Source organism: Symphodus melops (assembly GCF_947650265.1).
Source record: "Symphodus melops genome assembly, chromosome: 7".
Taxonomy (NCBI): domain Eukaryota; kingdom Metazoa; phylum Chordata; class Actinopteri; order Labriformes; family Labridae; genus Symphodus; species Symphodus melops.
In genome coordinates this window covers 6,599,081-6,615,790 of record NC_136697.1, presented here as the reverse complement: position 1 = coordinate 6,615,790, position 16,710 = coordinate 6,599,081, and the positions used below count along the sequence as shown (strand labels likewise).

The following is a 16,710-nucleotide window of genomic DNA, read 5'->3' as shown; positions in this document are numbered from 1 at the left end:
TGATTGAAGTTGAATACCTTTGATTTCAAATCGGGGCGGCCCCCATAATAGTTCATAAAGAGCAACCTAAGGGCTGATTTTCATTTACTAATTGTACTGGTCGATAAAGGATGACTTCTTCTTCTTCACAGGTGTTCAGAAACGACAACTTCAGGGTAAAAGGTCAGACTTACTCTGTAGTGGATGATCTGGGCAGAGCAGTATAGCGTTTGCCCTCCTGAGGACCTGCCTGTTATAAATGGCAAGAAGCCCAGCCTGACACCTCCCTGACATTTTGCTGACCGTTTTTACAAAACTTCCAAATCTATTCATACTGGCCAAGTTTAGGTTTCCAAACCAGGCAAAAACACAGCAGCTGAAAACAGTCAATCAAACTGCAGTGAAGGACAGTCATCATCTCAGAGGAAAGGTGTAAAAATGTATTTTCCCTAAAAAGCGCAATCCTTGCTGTACCTTTCTGGAAGACGGTTCAAACTGTTTACTATTATGAGCAGCAACACCCACACATTTGTGTCTCTCCATTATCTCAATGCCATCTCATAAAATCCATGAGCAAATCTTTTTCTTTTGAATCATTTGAAAGGAGAAAAGACTCGTCACACCAAACCATGAAGTCATCTGCAACCTGCCCACGATCCTGCTCTGAGCCCACAATTAGGCTGACATTCTTGATGACAGCTTTCAATGTATTTATCACTATAGGGAAGTCAAAGCTACTGGCCGTTTGGTTACCTCGTGTCTTGTTTGACTTCTACTCATCTGTCATATCTGTCACATTTAGCCAACAAGAAAAGGGTTGAACGAGCAAAAACAGGAGGAGGACTGAAGACTCCAGACTTCACCCCTGCTGATTAGCTGGCCCTCCAGGCCCATTATTGAGAGTGTAGCTGGAAGCAGCTCCTCTCGTGAACATGCTGGCAGGGAGGTGAGGAGCTCTCAGGTCAAAGGTAGGTGAACCTTATTGAATAGTTTGTTGATAATTGGTGATATGGTGAACCATTGTGAAACTTTACTGGATGCTGAGAAGGTAAGGGAAGGAAACTGTAATCCTCATATTTCGATCCTTTTTAGTGATTTTCAGAATAAATCAATCCATTCATTGAGGAGAGTGCTGAAGCACATCCAGCAGAGCCTGGCCCCTCTTGAATCTGTGATTAGTGTAACTAATCAATACACTCATATAGTAGTAAGAATATACTGTATTTAAATTGATGAGTATCTGACTACACAACTAAATCATGAGGTAGATTAAGTAAAGTATCTGGAGTCTACAACCCCATCAGATCTCCAAGCCCAGCACAGTTTAGCAGATGGCTGTTCTGTCATGAGCCCGGGTCTGCTGAAGATTTCTGCCTGTTAAAGGGACGTTTTTTTCTTGCAACGCTGTGACGGATGAAGCTGGGCTCTTGTAATATAGCCATAAGTAAGGTCCTTTACCTGCTTTTAGTAAAGTGTCTTGAGATAACACTTATTATGAATTGACGCTGTACAAATAAAGATTGAATTAAAGTAAATCATGACCGAACAAGGTTTCAAACTGCAGCTTTCACCGAACAATGTCACTTTCTGTGCAGAGTGTCTCGTGTTCAGAGCCGACTGGGAACAACACAGGAATTCAAGAAAGCTGGGCCCGTTGACCATGACGTGTTGAACTTTATATTTGATGGAGACCCCACTGAGCTCGAGGGCGTATTCAGCAATCTCCTGCATAGACTGAATGCTTCAGTAAATCTGCCTCAGGGCTGAAAGCTTCAAAGTGTCCACCCTCAAGCCGCGCTAAACTGAGTCACACTACCTTGGTTCTATATTTGCGTGTACGGTCATAACTGTCGTCTCATGGTTCATATAAATAATGTTAGTTACAGGCCTCGCACTCTTAATCCATAACATTTAGCTGTAAGGGAAATCACAAGTCTTTTCATAGCATATGAAAAAACAGTCATGGCTGGTATTTGTGTAACTCCAACAACACACTCCTGTGTTTCCTCTTATAGAAATAAAACCGTTCTGATTGTGTGTCTCGGTCAGTAAAATACAGAAACGTCAAATGGACGTAGCAATTATGGGGGTTTTTGAGATATGTTTGAAATTTGGACACAGCTGGCCATGCCTGAGAGACACCGGTGTGCGTGTGAGTGTGTGTGTGTGTGTGCATGTTTATGTAAGAACACACCTCTTTGGATGTGTGTGTGTGTGTGTGTGTGTGTGTGTGTGTGTAAGTGAGACACTTTCTAAATACGACTTGTGCAGTCACTCTCATGCTTTATGGCTGCTACGGTTAAGTCCAGGGCGGACAGACCGAGCATGTGGGCTAATCAACAATGTGTGTGTACATGAGAGAGGGAGAGAGAGTGAGAGAGAGAGAGAGAGAGAGTGAGAGAGAGAGAGAGAGAGAGAGAGAGAGAGAGAGAGAGTGTGTGTGTGTGTGTGTGTGTGTGTGTGTGTGTGGTTGGACTTTCTCTGTTCAGCCCTCCACCACTCATAGATTTAGACGTTATTTTTTTTAACATAGTTAGCAGCTGTGTTTTGGTTGTGAAACATGGTAATCATCTCTCCATTGCTGCTTTTTCTGGAGGTGCAGGTATATATATATATATATATATATATATATATATACACTTTCTCATGAAAGATCACAGATCTGTAGCTGCTATATGAAGCCTTGAATGGCCTGGTAGTATCATTTGGTATTGTGTCTAAGTGATAGCTCCAAATAGGGATTTTTATTGTTTAGTGTAGCATATTTATCATACATACATACATATGTTAGTATTATCACATTTTACAAGGTTCATTACTTATTTCAAACAGTACAGCCCATTTCTTTTTCAGTTTCAAGCTAAAATAACATCTTAAAAGTAACTTTTAAACAACCTGTAAAATGGGAGGATGGTGCCACACATTTGCACTTTTATTTGCTTGTTCACATCTCGGGAGACTTTCCCTGCCGGACGAGAGAGGGGGGAGGTCTTAGCAGGCAGGAAATGATATAAAAGAATGATGCGGAAATGTCCAGCTACTTTAACTCCAGTGACAATTGTGCCTTCAAATCAGTGCTGCCTGCAGTTCAACACATTCACAGAATCAAGAAAATAGTAAAAATAACATCTGACCAACATAAAACATAATGAAGAAGCCTAATTTTGTGCATTGAGAACGAACCATACAATCCATGGTTGAGTGCGGGATGCAGGATACTAACTTTTGCCGGTGAATTCTCCTGAATATTTCTTTGTGTTCTCACAGGGGGGCAGCTGTGGATCACTGGTTGAATCTGTCAAGTCTCAGCTGGAAGGTCAGTGGTACGACCCCAGCCCCCACTGTCATATGTAAATGTGTCCTTAGGGAAGACACAAACCAAAAGTGGCTCACGCTGATTCATCAGAGGCCTTCTCTATCCTCTGCTTTGAACAGTCATAAGACTAGAAACACTAGATACACGCAAAAGCCCAATTACCATTTCACCATCCACATCAGCTCAACCCCACGTCAGGCAGAACATTTAATAGGAAAACCTCTGTGTGAAGACAGAGTGAAAAATGCTTGCTTTACACATGTGGTTCACTCTGAAAACTTCAGGGAGTTTTCAAGAGTTTTGTACCATTGTGAAAGCACTACTGCTTTTATAATTAAAGTAAAGTAGACTAAAGTACATCCCAGTGAGCAACACGGTGTGTGTGCCAAAACTCTGTCCTCTCTTTCAGAGAGTGAGTGGGTGATGACAGGTGACAGATTAAATATGAGACAGAAATCTCACTCAGCCGTGCTGCTTCTTCAACTGCCAGTAAAAACACTTTTGTTGGACTTCATACAAAACCACAGAGAGGTGAGTGCAGGTGCATCAGTATATCTGATGATATATTATAGTGTTTGGCTCAATCTCACATTATTTTTTAAAACTACAACTGCCTGGCCTTCTATTGAGGCTTGACTCTGCCGCTTGCACAAAAGTGTTTCCATTTACGGCTCTCCTTGAGAGATCATAATTTATATATGAAATGAACTATAAGCAGTTATAGACGTCAAGTTTTGATTCTTACATTTTTTGTTTCCTGTTATGTTGTTTTATTCCAAGCACACTTCATTCCTTATTTTCCACCTACTTCCCCCGCTGCCTCCGTCCTTCACTTTGTTTGCAGACGACCGCAATCATTTCTTCTCTGATTTTCAGTCCCACTTAAGATGGCATCTACACTTAAATACATCAAAAATATCACCATTGTGTAGGAAACAATACATTAACTTGAGCTTGTATAATGCTTTTCTAGTCTTCGGATACAGCAGGTCACATATACTCATTCACACACTGATGGGAGACTATATCCTTCAGTAGATATGATTCATTCACACGCCACCACCAAAGCAGCAGGAGCAACTTGGGGTTGTGAATATCTTGAGATAAATGGTAAATGGACCTGATAATGTAATGTACCTACTCGCACACTGATGCAGAGATTGTGAAGTAACTATTAGAAATAACTTTTCCCATCAATACAATGCAGATGAAGCAGCAGGAGAAACTTGGGGTTCAATGTGTTTCCCAAGGACACGTCAGATGTGGTAGCAGGAGCTGGGGATCGAACCCCTGACCTTTAGGCAGGTGGAGAGACAGTCGACTCTACCACTGATCCACAGCCAACTGAATAAATATAAAAGGATTGTGCCAGTTTTTTGTTGAAGAAGCTGGCAGAAAAATATCTGACAATATGTTATCCTTGGTACAAACTCTGTACAAAACAAATAATAAACATTTTTTTTAGCTTGAATGCATTTTGAAGATGGTCAATTTTAGGCTTTAAGTCATACTTCCTACCCGCCAAATGCACACACACAAACTCACACACTGCTCGAAAACTCAAATTATGGGCTTGGCAGTTCTCCCTCTCCTCCTGTTTTGTTGGTAGGCCACATGCAGTCCTACAGTGCCAGCAGAGTGTGGCAGAGGGTCACTGTTTCCCACAGTCCACCAAGATTCACAGACTTTCTTCTTACCTCCCGATCCTCTGCTGTTGGTCCACGCCACCCAAAGAATCCCCGTCAAAATTTTCCGCTTGTACCAAAAATAGTTGTCTGAGCGTTGGCCGAGCTCGCCTGGTGCCCTCCTGTCGCTTACAGCAAACCAAGAACACACACACACACCAACATAGTGACTATTTTCACCTCAATAGTAGTGAAATTCATTAGTACGCTGTTTTTATTTCACTGTGAAGAAATAACATTTCTCTGAGTCTGTATGTGTGAAAAGGATTCAGAGTTTGAGATGAAATAAATGAAAATATGACCGGGCGCTCTGGGCATCACTGTATGGAGAGTGGGTAGTCCCTATAAAAAGATGAGGGATGGGGACAGAGTAGGCACTGTATATGATCTTCAATGCTACCATACAGTATCCCTGGCTGTGATATCCAACTTTATATTTAAAGAAAAGCTTAAACTGTCAAATAACATGGTTAAAGGATTATACACCCACACTGGTGTCCTTAAAGCAAAAATACTTCACTCAACACGCTTATACCAAAAAAATCTTTGGTTACAGAGAAATGTGTTAACAGACCTGAACGACCTGTAAGTCACGTGGTGGTGGTGGAAGAAAAAGGGTTAAAATTACCTGCTGGCACCACAGAAACAATGGGAAGTCCGAAAGAAGCCTTTTTGTGAGATGGTCAAATAAATACTTAATGAAGTCAGTTGACGTAGTATGAAGGTAAACAGGGTCATGGTTACGAGCCATGAATGAGTCAAACAAACGCAGGACTTTCATCCAGGAGACGTGGTCAACGTTGACACCCCAAACTGAGGGTTGTGATCCCTCGAGGGGTTCCCAGAGGTACGCTTGGGGGGGTTAGGCTAAGAACAACGTTTGCAGTTATGCACTGCCCGCCAAGCATGGCAGAGTTTGTGGGGAGACATCCAGGTCATCGTAAGGCTACAATGAATCTACATTCAGCAAATGGGTCTCTGACAGCGTAAAGCCGAGGATGCCACTTCGGCTACTCGGACGTTGCATCCTGCAATTCAGAGAGAAGCGAGTTGCACAACTGGAAGTCTTTTAAGTGGATTTCCATATCATTTTTATTTTCAAGGAGTCTTCAGAGAGTCTGTGTTTTCAAACTTTGTTCAAAGCAATGGCTGTTGTAACATCTTTATCAAAAGTTTCATGTTGCAGTTTCACTTTTCTCTGTAAAATCAGCTTGTTAGTGTTTTCAGTTTGATGCCGTACTACAGTTGCACGTCGCTTACTGTTCAACAAAGAACCCCACTTTCTGTTTCCAAAATCAGGAAACAGTTTGCAGCAGAACAAAGTATGAGATTAGTAGTTCAACCACTTCCTTCCTTTAAAGCCTTATTTGTGACCATTTGATATTCAACTGTGCCTTCCAGAGTACTCCGACCCTAAATAAGTAACGCAAAGTAACTAAAACCTTCGCTTTCGCTAATTTCGTCCGTAAAGCATCTACATGAAGATAATTTCAGCAGGACTGCTCACATATTGACCCCACAGCAGGAGACAATCCTTGTCTGACCTGGGGTCACCTGAGGCAAGACGTGGCTTAAAAAGAACCACGCTGAAGTGGCGAATGAATCAACAGAGTCCGGTATATGGCGTAGAAAATGTTTGCCTTTATATTAATGCTATGTGTACTGAATCACACAATCAACAAAAGAGCACAAAAGAGAAGTTAAGATCATACTGACGAACAGAAGACATAAAGCAGCAGTGCACAGAGATGGTAGTGTTATGCTTCCATACTATCTCTGCACTGTGCACCAATCCCAGGCGACAAACATTGACCGACTCGCTCAAAGTGAATTCCCTAGTTTATATCCTGCGACGTTCAGCTCACGCCGACTGAATGTAGAAAACATACTAAGAGACTGGCAGGAGAAATTATTATTTCAATTCAATTTAAAAAAAAAACTTTATTTGTCCCAAAGGGGGAATTCAAAACTCTGATTGAAAAATATTGCATTCATACAAAGTATATTGCATTCATACAAATGTTTTTTCAGGAGCTTTCTGCAAGTTAGAAAGTTCTAAGCTTACCGCAACCTTCATCGTCTGAGGCTGCCTTGCTCCTGCCAGTGTTACAAGAGCTATAAGAGTCTTTAAAGTTTATAGAGGAGCCTTTTTGTCATCATGAAGTGCCACAATGAACACTCATTTAACACTCATTTAAGGCCCATTTCCACACAGCGGTCCGGTATGGATCAGCACAGTACGGTTTGGTTTGGTAACGCCTGATCCTGTTTGCGTTTCCACAGCCAACCGTGCCCTATTTGCTATTTACTGATAGCCGCGTCAGCTACCTAACAGCGTCACATGATAGCAGCTAATCGCTAACAGCTAATCCGCTAATAAATTCAACATAGGAGAAAAAACACGATACAAACAAAACCAAGAAGACATCCAGCAGGTAATCTACTCTGTCATTGGCATATGACTCTTTATTACAAAAACAGAGTCAAGCTTTGTTTCAGAGAAGGCTGTGTGCCGCATAAAGAAATAAACAGACGTAAACAATCGGGTTGTGTTTGCTGCTGTCACATGGGAAGTGATGATCCTTTCAACCAATGAACGGACTGCAGTGTTTAGCTCCACCTTTTAGGGTCAGATCGATTTTTTTTTGCACCCCAACAGAAGTGTCCCAAAAAGTAGGATGGTACGAGTCCGGCTTTAGTCTATGGAAACGCCACAAAATGTGTACTGAGACGAACCAAACTGAACTGCTTGGGGTGAATGGTGCTTTAAAGGAACAATCTTTGTTTCCATCTTATGGCCTAGTAATGTATATAAGTTCAAATATACAGTATTATCAAAACACTGCAGTATTTCTCTATGTAGTTCATCTGCTTCCATCTTCATAACGAGAAGTTGTCTTCTTTCGTTAGCTGACTACAGAAGTGTTCAAGCTTATCCATTGAGTGTATAAACGTTGACCTTAAACTCCGTAAACATGAGTCTGTTCGCTATGATATTGCTTTCCGCGGTCTCATAGCAAACTGCAGGCTGTTGAGATTTATCCACGACGTGATGACACAAGAGGTCATCCAAATCCTCCAGTTTGTTTGCATGGCATGGTTTTAGAGTGGGGGGAGTCAGCAAACAGGTAAAAAGGCTACAAATAGAATCCAGCCACTTAAGATTATAGTCTTGAGGGAGGGCGGCCTGTTCCCGGGTCTGCGTCAGCACTGACCTCTTTGCTGTTTGCTAAGGGATTTGATTTCACCCCTTACTCTCTCACTTTCCCTCTTTTTCAACATTCACACTTTGGCCATCTGAGAGGTATAAAATGAAAGTTTTGTGCAGGAAGGAGAAGCTGTGGTAGTTTATTCATGGGCCAAGCGATAGCTCACCAAAGATAAGCCCATTCCAGCAAAGAAATGTGCGGCATTTCTTTGAGGGAAGTTATTGGAGGTTTTGAATCCTGCCAGACACCTCATTTAGCAAGCATGCACATGTGTACACATGCATGTATTCCCACAGACATTTTACACACACACAATCAAACATTTCACATAAGTCAGAGGTCAGGGTTAAACTAAAACATTGCCTGTGACTTGCTGCTGTGCAGTTCAACAGCAGAAACTTGTTTAATATCCTCAGCCCACTGAAATATGTATCTGGGTTTATGACCGCCCCCTGCTATGAACCATTGCTAAAACATATTTACACTCATCCCTCCACTGGTTGCTGACAAACTATAAATACCCCTACCTGTGAGGCGGACATTGACCTCAATGCCTCTCACTTTCTACTATTCATTGTAAACTCAAGTCGAGAGCCCTCATCAGCCTACAGCGCCCTCTGCTGGTGCAATACGACCAGTACCTTCACTTTCCTCACAAATAAGTGAGAGGTCAAGATAAACACTGAAGTGACACTTGACACGTTGAAAAGCTCTGTGAGGCTTTTTGAGGTGTATTTTTGGGAGGATTTCTTTGACTTATGTAGTGACAGGACAGCAGGTATAATCACAAATTGAGGACAGAGAGAGAGAGAGTGGTTTAACATACGGGAAGTGAGCCACAGGTCGGATTCAAACCTGGGCACACACACGACCCACTAAGCTTGTGGCAGAACTGAAAAGCTCTGTGTTTAAGCCTCTTACGGAGAGCTGCTCTGAGAGAGGTACAAAAGTGTTACCAAACTAAACACCACTATTATATTCTGTGGTAACCCGTGTGGCATCTGTGAGATCATCTGATATCAGGCCAACTTCATAGAGAGAGAGAGAGAGAGAGAGAGAGAGAGAGAGAGAGAGAGAGAGAGAGAGAGAGAGAGAGAGGAAAGAGAGAGAGAGAGAAACTGTCCGCAGGTTAAACATGAGACATGTTTGCTTTCTCTTCTTTACAATCTAGTGGGCTGTTGCACCAGTCTGTGTAAATTCACACAGAACCCTACGTGTGAACTAGTCAGGTTGTAACATAAAGTTGTGTCATTGTTTGGTTACCATGGAGACATGAGGTTCATCTTAAATCCAGGATCAATGTTGATCAGTAAAAAATGTATTTTTCTTAGTGCAGTGTTTGTTACAGTGTTTTCTCTAACCTCTCTTATGAGCTGTTCATCAACTAACTGTGAGGGAATTATAAAATATGACCAAGCATTCAAACTTTGTGATCATTTACATTAAGACGCATTTTCTGCTAAAACAAGATAGAAGGCGGGACAAAATGCAGGGATGAATTTTAATCGGTTCATAAGTTTCTACAAGGAAACGGCCCAATGCAGAATGTCTCATTAGACCTTAAAAAATGAATGAGAAAATAAATGTATTTAAATGTAAATAATCAAATCTCTGCTGAGCACAAACAAAGCCATCAAACATTTATGTAATCGATCACTACAGACACGCTGCTGACACCAAACAGTCTGTTTCCTCCTCACAGGACATTATGCTGGGGGAATTCAATTGGATTGGTATCTTCTTAAATGATTTAAAATTTGTAAACAGCCCTGATGCAGGATGGGTAATGACTCATTTGACAGGGTGAGAAAATACAGTTTCTTAGATTTAGAAATATTTAGATAATACTTCTTTAAAATAGATTTAGCAGATAAATGAAAATTTAACTTACAAACTCTGGATTAACTTGCAGCACAACAACGACTGAACCGACAACACCCCCCTTTACATTTACAACAACTACAGGGACAGAAAATTCACAAAACATCTCTTTAGAAATCTGGCTTTATTTTATAAATATGTACAGGTAACACAGATAAACACTTGCTGATTGATCTTTCAAAACAGGTGTTTTGAAAATTAAATGTAATATATAACCAACACTACAACTGTTTTTTTTATCAACAACTTCAGAACAACACAGACTAGCTTGAATTTCTCTCTGGATCAATAAAGTATCTATCTATCTATCTATCTATCTATCTATCTATCTATCTATCTATCTATCTATCTATCTATCTATCTATCTATCTATCTATCTATCTATCTATCTATCTATCTATCTATCTATCTATCTATCTATCGATCAACATCTGGAAAATGTGTTTTTGTTTCATGGAGACTTCAAAACCTCCTCAGGCTACAGCTAGTGTAAAATAAACACAGTGACACCAAGTGGTGAAATCGTTAACTACAACATGATACCATGATGACCAAACAGTGGATAAAACCCTCTGTGTCTCCTCATCCTCCAAGTTATCCCTCCTTTTATACAATCACCATGACAACCATGTTTTATAGAGGACTTTCCAGGTGCTAGGAGCTCTAGGTGTTTAAATTCTGCCTACGTTTAACTATCTTTGCAGGTGAAAAGCCTCAAATATTAGTGATGCATAACTCTGTCCCAATAAAATATGATCAAATGAGGGTCAATTTAAATTTACACACAGCTGTCTACATTTTACATTCATAAGGTGAGCAGTTTTGAAATAAAGTATATTTGGTCAAAAATCTTAGATTTCAGGTTTTCAGATCACTCTGGTCTGTTGAGTATAGAGGTAAAGCCTGAAACACGAGCAGCATTTAGGTTATGAGAGACGTGTTGATAAAAAACTTTGGAAATGTTCAGGGACTGGCGGTCCTGAAAAGTTGTCAAGCATGCATGTTTGAAAACAGCAAAAGTGATCCATATATGATATTACTTTAAAACATGGCCCTGATTTTTTATCAAACAAATAATAACAGTATTACATGAGTATACTGTAGTTTGAAATATCAGACTCCAGAGTATCAGGCAACAGCGTCACAAAGGGTGATGAGCCAAGAAAGCTAACACTCTACAATCCTGAGCAAAAAGAGACACACAAACATAAACCTGGATCAATCACAGTAAATGTGCAAGAATGTGACGTGATGACATGTTTGTAGAAATATGCAGCTGGAGCATGATGAGCCAAAAAATGTTTTTTTTCAAACCAGGTTGTAAACATGTTTGTTTCAACATTTCACTGAGACCTAATGGGGACTTTTTGTTTTAGCTGTGTGCACTTAAAGGTTAAGCCAACACATGTTGTATAATTGTATAATGACAATAAAGGCACTCTATTCTATTGTATTCTATTCTACTTTGCTGCCAGCCTCATGTGGACATTTAAGGTACTGCACTTCTACCCAGTTTTGTTGTGTCAAAAACCCCTTTTAACTTATAGAATCCCAATTTGTTTGGGGAAACAAAATAATAAAGTCACAACACAATCATTAATGCATGAACAAGAACATGTCATATTGAAATGTGTGAGTCTGTAAAAGTTAAAGTCTACAATGAAACAATATGAACAGAGCTTTAATCTCATCTAGTGTCCGATAGAAATGCAACAGGAAGTGCCTGCTGAAGCTCTTACACGCACACACTGAAGCTCAGTTTGTATTCTGTGAAGTGTGTCCTACCTTTAAGTCTAGAGATACGTAAGAGTGTCTGATCATTCCCACAAACTGTCAACAAAACATGTTGACTTGTGCTCATTGTGACTCACAGCTCTGTCCTTTGCCTTCAGCTTCCATTGTTTACTTTGCTGGAAAGTTTTTGTCCAAGGCTATCAAGGGGTTTCCTTTGCTGGGACAATGTGTGTGTGTGTGTGTGTGTGTGTGTGTGTGTGTGTGTGTGTGTGTGTGTGTGTGGCGCTGCTCTGCTGAACATAACACTCTACTGCTTCCCATAATGCACTGTGGGAAAGGTAACACCCTTTTTTTTCTTTTTTTACCTGAAGGAAGTCAAACACGGAAAGGCAGAAGCCTGAAGGGAGCAAAGAAACAAACCAGAGGTTAAAGAAGAGAACACAAAGGAGATTGGGACCTCATGGTCCTGCTAAAGGATTTATGTGTCAGTCAGATTTGGATGTCAGCATTTCTTTGGAAACTTTGGTAGGTATTTTAGAGTTTGTTCTCCCACCTCTTGGCATTACAAAGGTGAGAGTGAGAGAAGTAGGACGGTCAGAGTGAGAGGAGGAGCTGCAGGCTTCTCCATGTAGAGACTCCACCTCTGTTCATATGGTAAATAAAGGGTCACATGGGGCAGTCCTCTTGGAGAAGTGGGGGGAAAAGGGAGGGAAAGTAACAAGGAGAGATACACCGCAGGACTTTGGTCTGCCCCATGTGCAGGAGGCGGCACTCTCTCCCTGAATTAAGAGGACTCTGGATCACACAACAAAGAAGAGAGACACAAAGAGAGAAGCAGTGGGTGACATGTTGTGGCTAAAGGGAAACTTTAGCTTCTCTCGCTGCTGCCTTTTAGACTTCTGCTTGACCTCCTTTGGATTTCTCTTCCCCGTGTTGGGGTGAAAGTTCAACAACTAGTCACTTCCTGTTTGTCGTCACTGGACTCTTCTTCATACTTTGAACACACAACTGAAGAGTCAAGATGCCCACAAACTTCACTGTGGTGCCGGTGGAGGATGCAGAGGACGGCGGGAGCAGTGCAGCCGCAGCCGGAGAAGGCAAACCTGTCAGTTTGGGAAACATCTTTCACGAGGAAGAAGAAGAAAACTTACAAGGGCTCAACTCAGGTAGGAATATGTTAAGAGACAAAATCTCTTCTAATGTGTGTATGCAGGCTCAGACACTCATGAGGGATCATCCAATCACATCCCAGCCTACACCAGCTGAAGCATTGTGTGGAAAAAACATGTGCAATTTACAGTGGGCTAACACAAACGGTCAGAGTCATGTTATGGCAGGCAATACACGAACACAGTCACACACACACACACGAACACACTCTCTCTCTCACACACACACACACACACACACACACACACACACACACAAACACACAAACAAATCCTCAGTGTGACGTTGTTCAACAGGCAGGAACTTGCTGGGCAGCTTCATTAGTGTTGGGGTGTGACTTGTTACTTCACTCTGCTGACAGCAGGTTTTGTATTCAATCTACAACTTCAAAAACAAGACACAAAGGATAACAGATGATAATATTAATATTAATAGTGCACAGGGAAAATGTGATATCGCTTTTCTGTTGATTGTCAGAAACCATAAACTAAAATCTGATTATTCAAAAACCACCTTACAAGAACGACATGTTCAGATAGTCTTATCTGTGTGCTGTCTGTCTACAGACAACTCAGACGCCATGCCATGTTGTCCTGTCAGCTTTAACTGTGGTAAATGGACTCGGGCAGCTCTTTTCTAGTCTTCTGAGGACTCACATTGTTTTACATAGCAGGTCACACTTAGATATTCACACAATGATGGCAGAGGATGCTGTGTAAAGTTTTTATCGAGATAATAAATCCCATTCATACACATTCAAACGCCGCTGACATATGCATTTTGGTTAATGGTTTTGTCCAATGACACATTGGACATGAAGCTGCAGGAGCTGGGGATCGAACCCCAGACTTTCCAGTCTGCTGAATGTGACAGCATTTAGAGTTTACCGTTTAGACATCTGTTACAACAACAGCCTGATTTGAAGAAATAAAGGGGAAAAAATGATACCGCCAAGATTCAAGATTTCTGTATTTAGTCCCGAAGGAAATTTGCCTTGGACGTACAGGCGGCTGCATAACACGACAGAAAAGAAAAATACAGTAAAACAGTGCATAGCACACAAGTGCTGACAGTGCAATAAAGTGCATACCTACATACATACATACATGGCATTCCTTTACAGGAACAGAAACCTCTACTTACAGCCTGAGTTCAACAGAGAAACGGATAGTGGGATAAATGAACATTTATACCTGTTCAAATATCTTGTCTTATTTTTAACTGGAACTCTGTAGCGTCTGCCTGAGGGAAACAATTCATACTCAGAATTCAAGACATGAGAGGGGTCTGCAGCTATTTTCTTGGCCTGTCGAAGTACCGTTTCCTCAAATATTGTTTGAAGAGTGGGGCGCTCCCTCACTCCCATCACTTTAAGTGCAGTGTGAACCAATCTGTTGATTAGAGACTTCAACTTCACAGTTAAATTACCAAACCAGGCAACAATTGCATAGCGAAGTATACTTTTGATCACAGAACGATAAAAAAGCAGCATCACCTTCTGCTGGACACTGTACACCCTAAGCCTTCGCAGAAAGTGAAGTCGCTGCTGGATCCTAGTACACACACTATTTACATGGACACTCCATGATAAGTTATTGTCAATGTGCACTCCTAGATATTTGTACGAATCAACCTGTGCAATATTAACATCATGAATAAGTATCGGCGCGTGGTCCCCCACATGACCCGAGTCAAATACCATTTCTTCTGTTTTTTTGTATTGACTTTTAGGTGATTGTGCTCACACCATAGTACAAAGTTGTTTACCTCCTGCTTGTACACAAGGGTGTTTGTATCAGAATCCAAGAGGCCCAGAATGGCAGTGTCATCTGAGAATTTAATAAGAGAAACACTAGAATGCCTGCTGGTGCAGTCATTAGTATAAACCGTGAATAAAGAGGAAGAAGTCACACACCCTTGAGGAACTCCTGTACTTATTACTTTTAACTGGGATGTTGTCTGGTTCACTCTGACCTGTTGGGTCCTGTTGATTAAAAAAGAGTGATACCATCTGATTATAAATGGGTTGACGTACATCTGTGTCAGTTTATTGAGAAGAATGTGTGGCTGCACAGTATTAAAGGCAGAACTGAAGTCGACAAACAGTAATCTGGCATAAGCCTTTGGATTTTCAAGATGTTGCAAGATTGAATGTGTTACAGTGAGAACTGTAATCAGTGCCCCGGTTGTCTCTGTAGGCAAACTGATATGGATCTAACTGACCATTTATATTTGACTTCAGCTTTGCCACCATCAACTTCTCTAAGCACTTGACCACAATGGAAGTCAAGGCAACAGGCCTGTAGTCGTTGTTATCTTGGGGGACCGCTTTTTTTGGTAGAGGGATGATGGTCGCCCTTTTCCACAACGATGGAACTATATGCGACTCCATTGATCTTTGATAGAGGGGGGCCCAAGCTGGTGTTAGCTCCTCTGCACACGTCTTCAAAAGGAAGGATGAGACACCGTCAGGGCCTGCTGCCCTGCTACTGTTTTACTACCTCAATATGGTCTGTCTATTTTTGAGACATCATCACCTAATGGTATGGTGCTAATGACATTATAACATTCAGAAGAAAGGTCGTGTGTATCAAACTGGAGGTAGAAATTGTTTAGATCATTTGCCATGAAACTTTCATCTGTTGAATACAGTGGTTTCCTAGTAGGTGTCATATTAGTGATTGATTTCATTGTGTCCCACATTTTTTTGGTGTTGTTTGCTTTAAAATCCTCAGCCACATCATCATCATCATCATCTTCACTGACAGACTCCATAAGAAAACAAGATTAAAAAGATGAACATACAGACCAACACATATTCATTACACACATATTTTCTGTGTGTTTGCTGATGCAGTTGGTCTGTCATGATTACATGCAGCTCTAACTGGTACGCTTTTTGTGTCATGCCAGTTTTATAGCAACATGTGCACTTGGCTTGGTGTTCTGAATTCAGTTCACTCAAGGGTCCCTTTCATACCGGTTTTCATTGGTCCAGTGTCATGTGCCAGACTGACCTGCATGCCGCAGAAGATCTGCCAGTCTGACAGACTCACGGCGCTGAGACACAAACATAACATAACCTCACATTCAGTTATGATGTTATCTGCTCTGTGTGTGCCTTTTAGAGTTAGAGAGCCCTGTCTCTGGTCACTGATCACAAAATCTTTCTGTCCCGTTGGACACAAGTTAACCTGCTGGTCTCACCTATTTTAAATTAATTCTGTTCTGTTCAACAATAAACCTCAGAACTTCTTCCTGCAGATTTAGGCTCACAGTCAATGTCAAGGCATCGCACACAGGCTGACTCAGACTTCCTGGGGGGACACAGAGGCACCTTAAATCATGCTCTACATACTCTGTTTATGTTTGTTACTTGTTGTTTCAATTCTGCAGTACCAGATTGGAAGCTTTGTTAAAATATAGATTTCAGCTTTGCTGTACGGTAGTATCTCACCTAGAAAGGAAACACATCCAGAAATCATCTTAACTCACATACTGTGATAGTACAGAGGGAGCTGTTGCTCCTTAGGTCTATTAAGCGCTCGTGGGACACATACAAGTACACAGTGCTGATTAGACAAGATACAATCTGTATAAACAAAAAACATCTCAGTGCTGTCATTTTCCAAAGCAACCCATGACCAGTGTCATGTTTCATTCTGCTACACTTTGTGCTCATATCTATTCTCAGGCTGAAAAAGGACTGATGAATTTTTTTGTCGATACAAATGAA

General features: G+C 41.2%; 1 protein-coding gene across 2 annotated transcripts in view; it reads left to right on the top strand.

Moving 5' to 3' along the window:
• The first annotated feature begins 12,204 nt into the window (after positions 1-12,204).
• The window catches only part of LOC306826447 (solute carrier family 12 member 7-like), a 37,373-nt gene continuing 32,867 nt past the window's right edge, over positions 12,205-16,710 (top strand). For both annotated transcript variants that reach the window (XM_079347795.1, XM_079347794.1), the window contains exon 1: positions 12,205-12,970. In XM_079347795.1, coding sequence (XP_079203921.1) covers positions 12,826-12,970 — 145 coding nt within the window. In that variant the 5' untranslated portion in view covers positions 12,205-12,825. The remainder of the gene's footprint in view (positions 12,971-16,710) is intronic.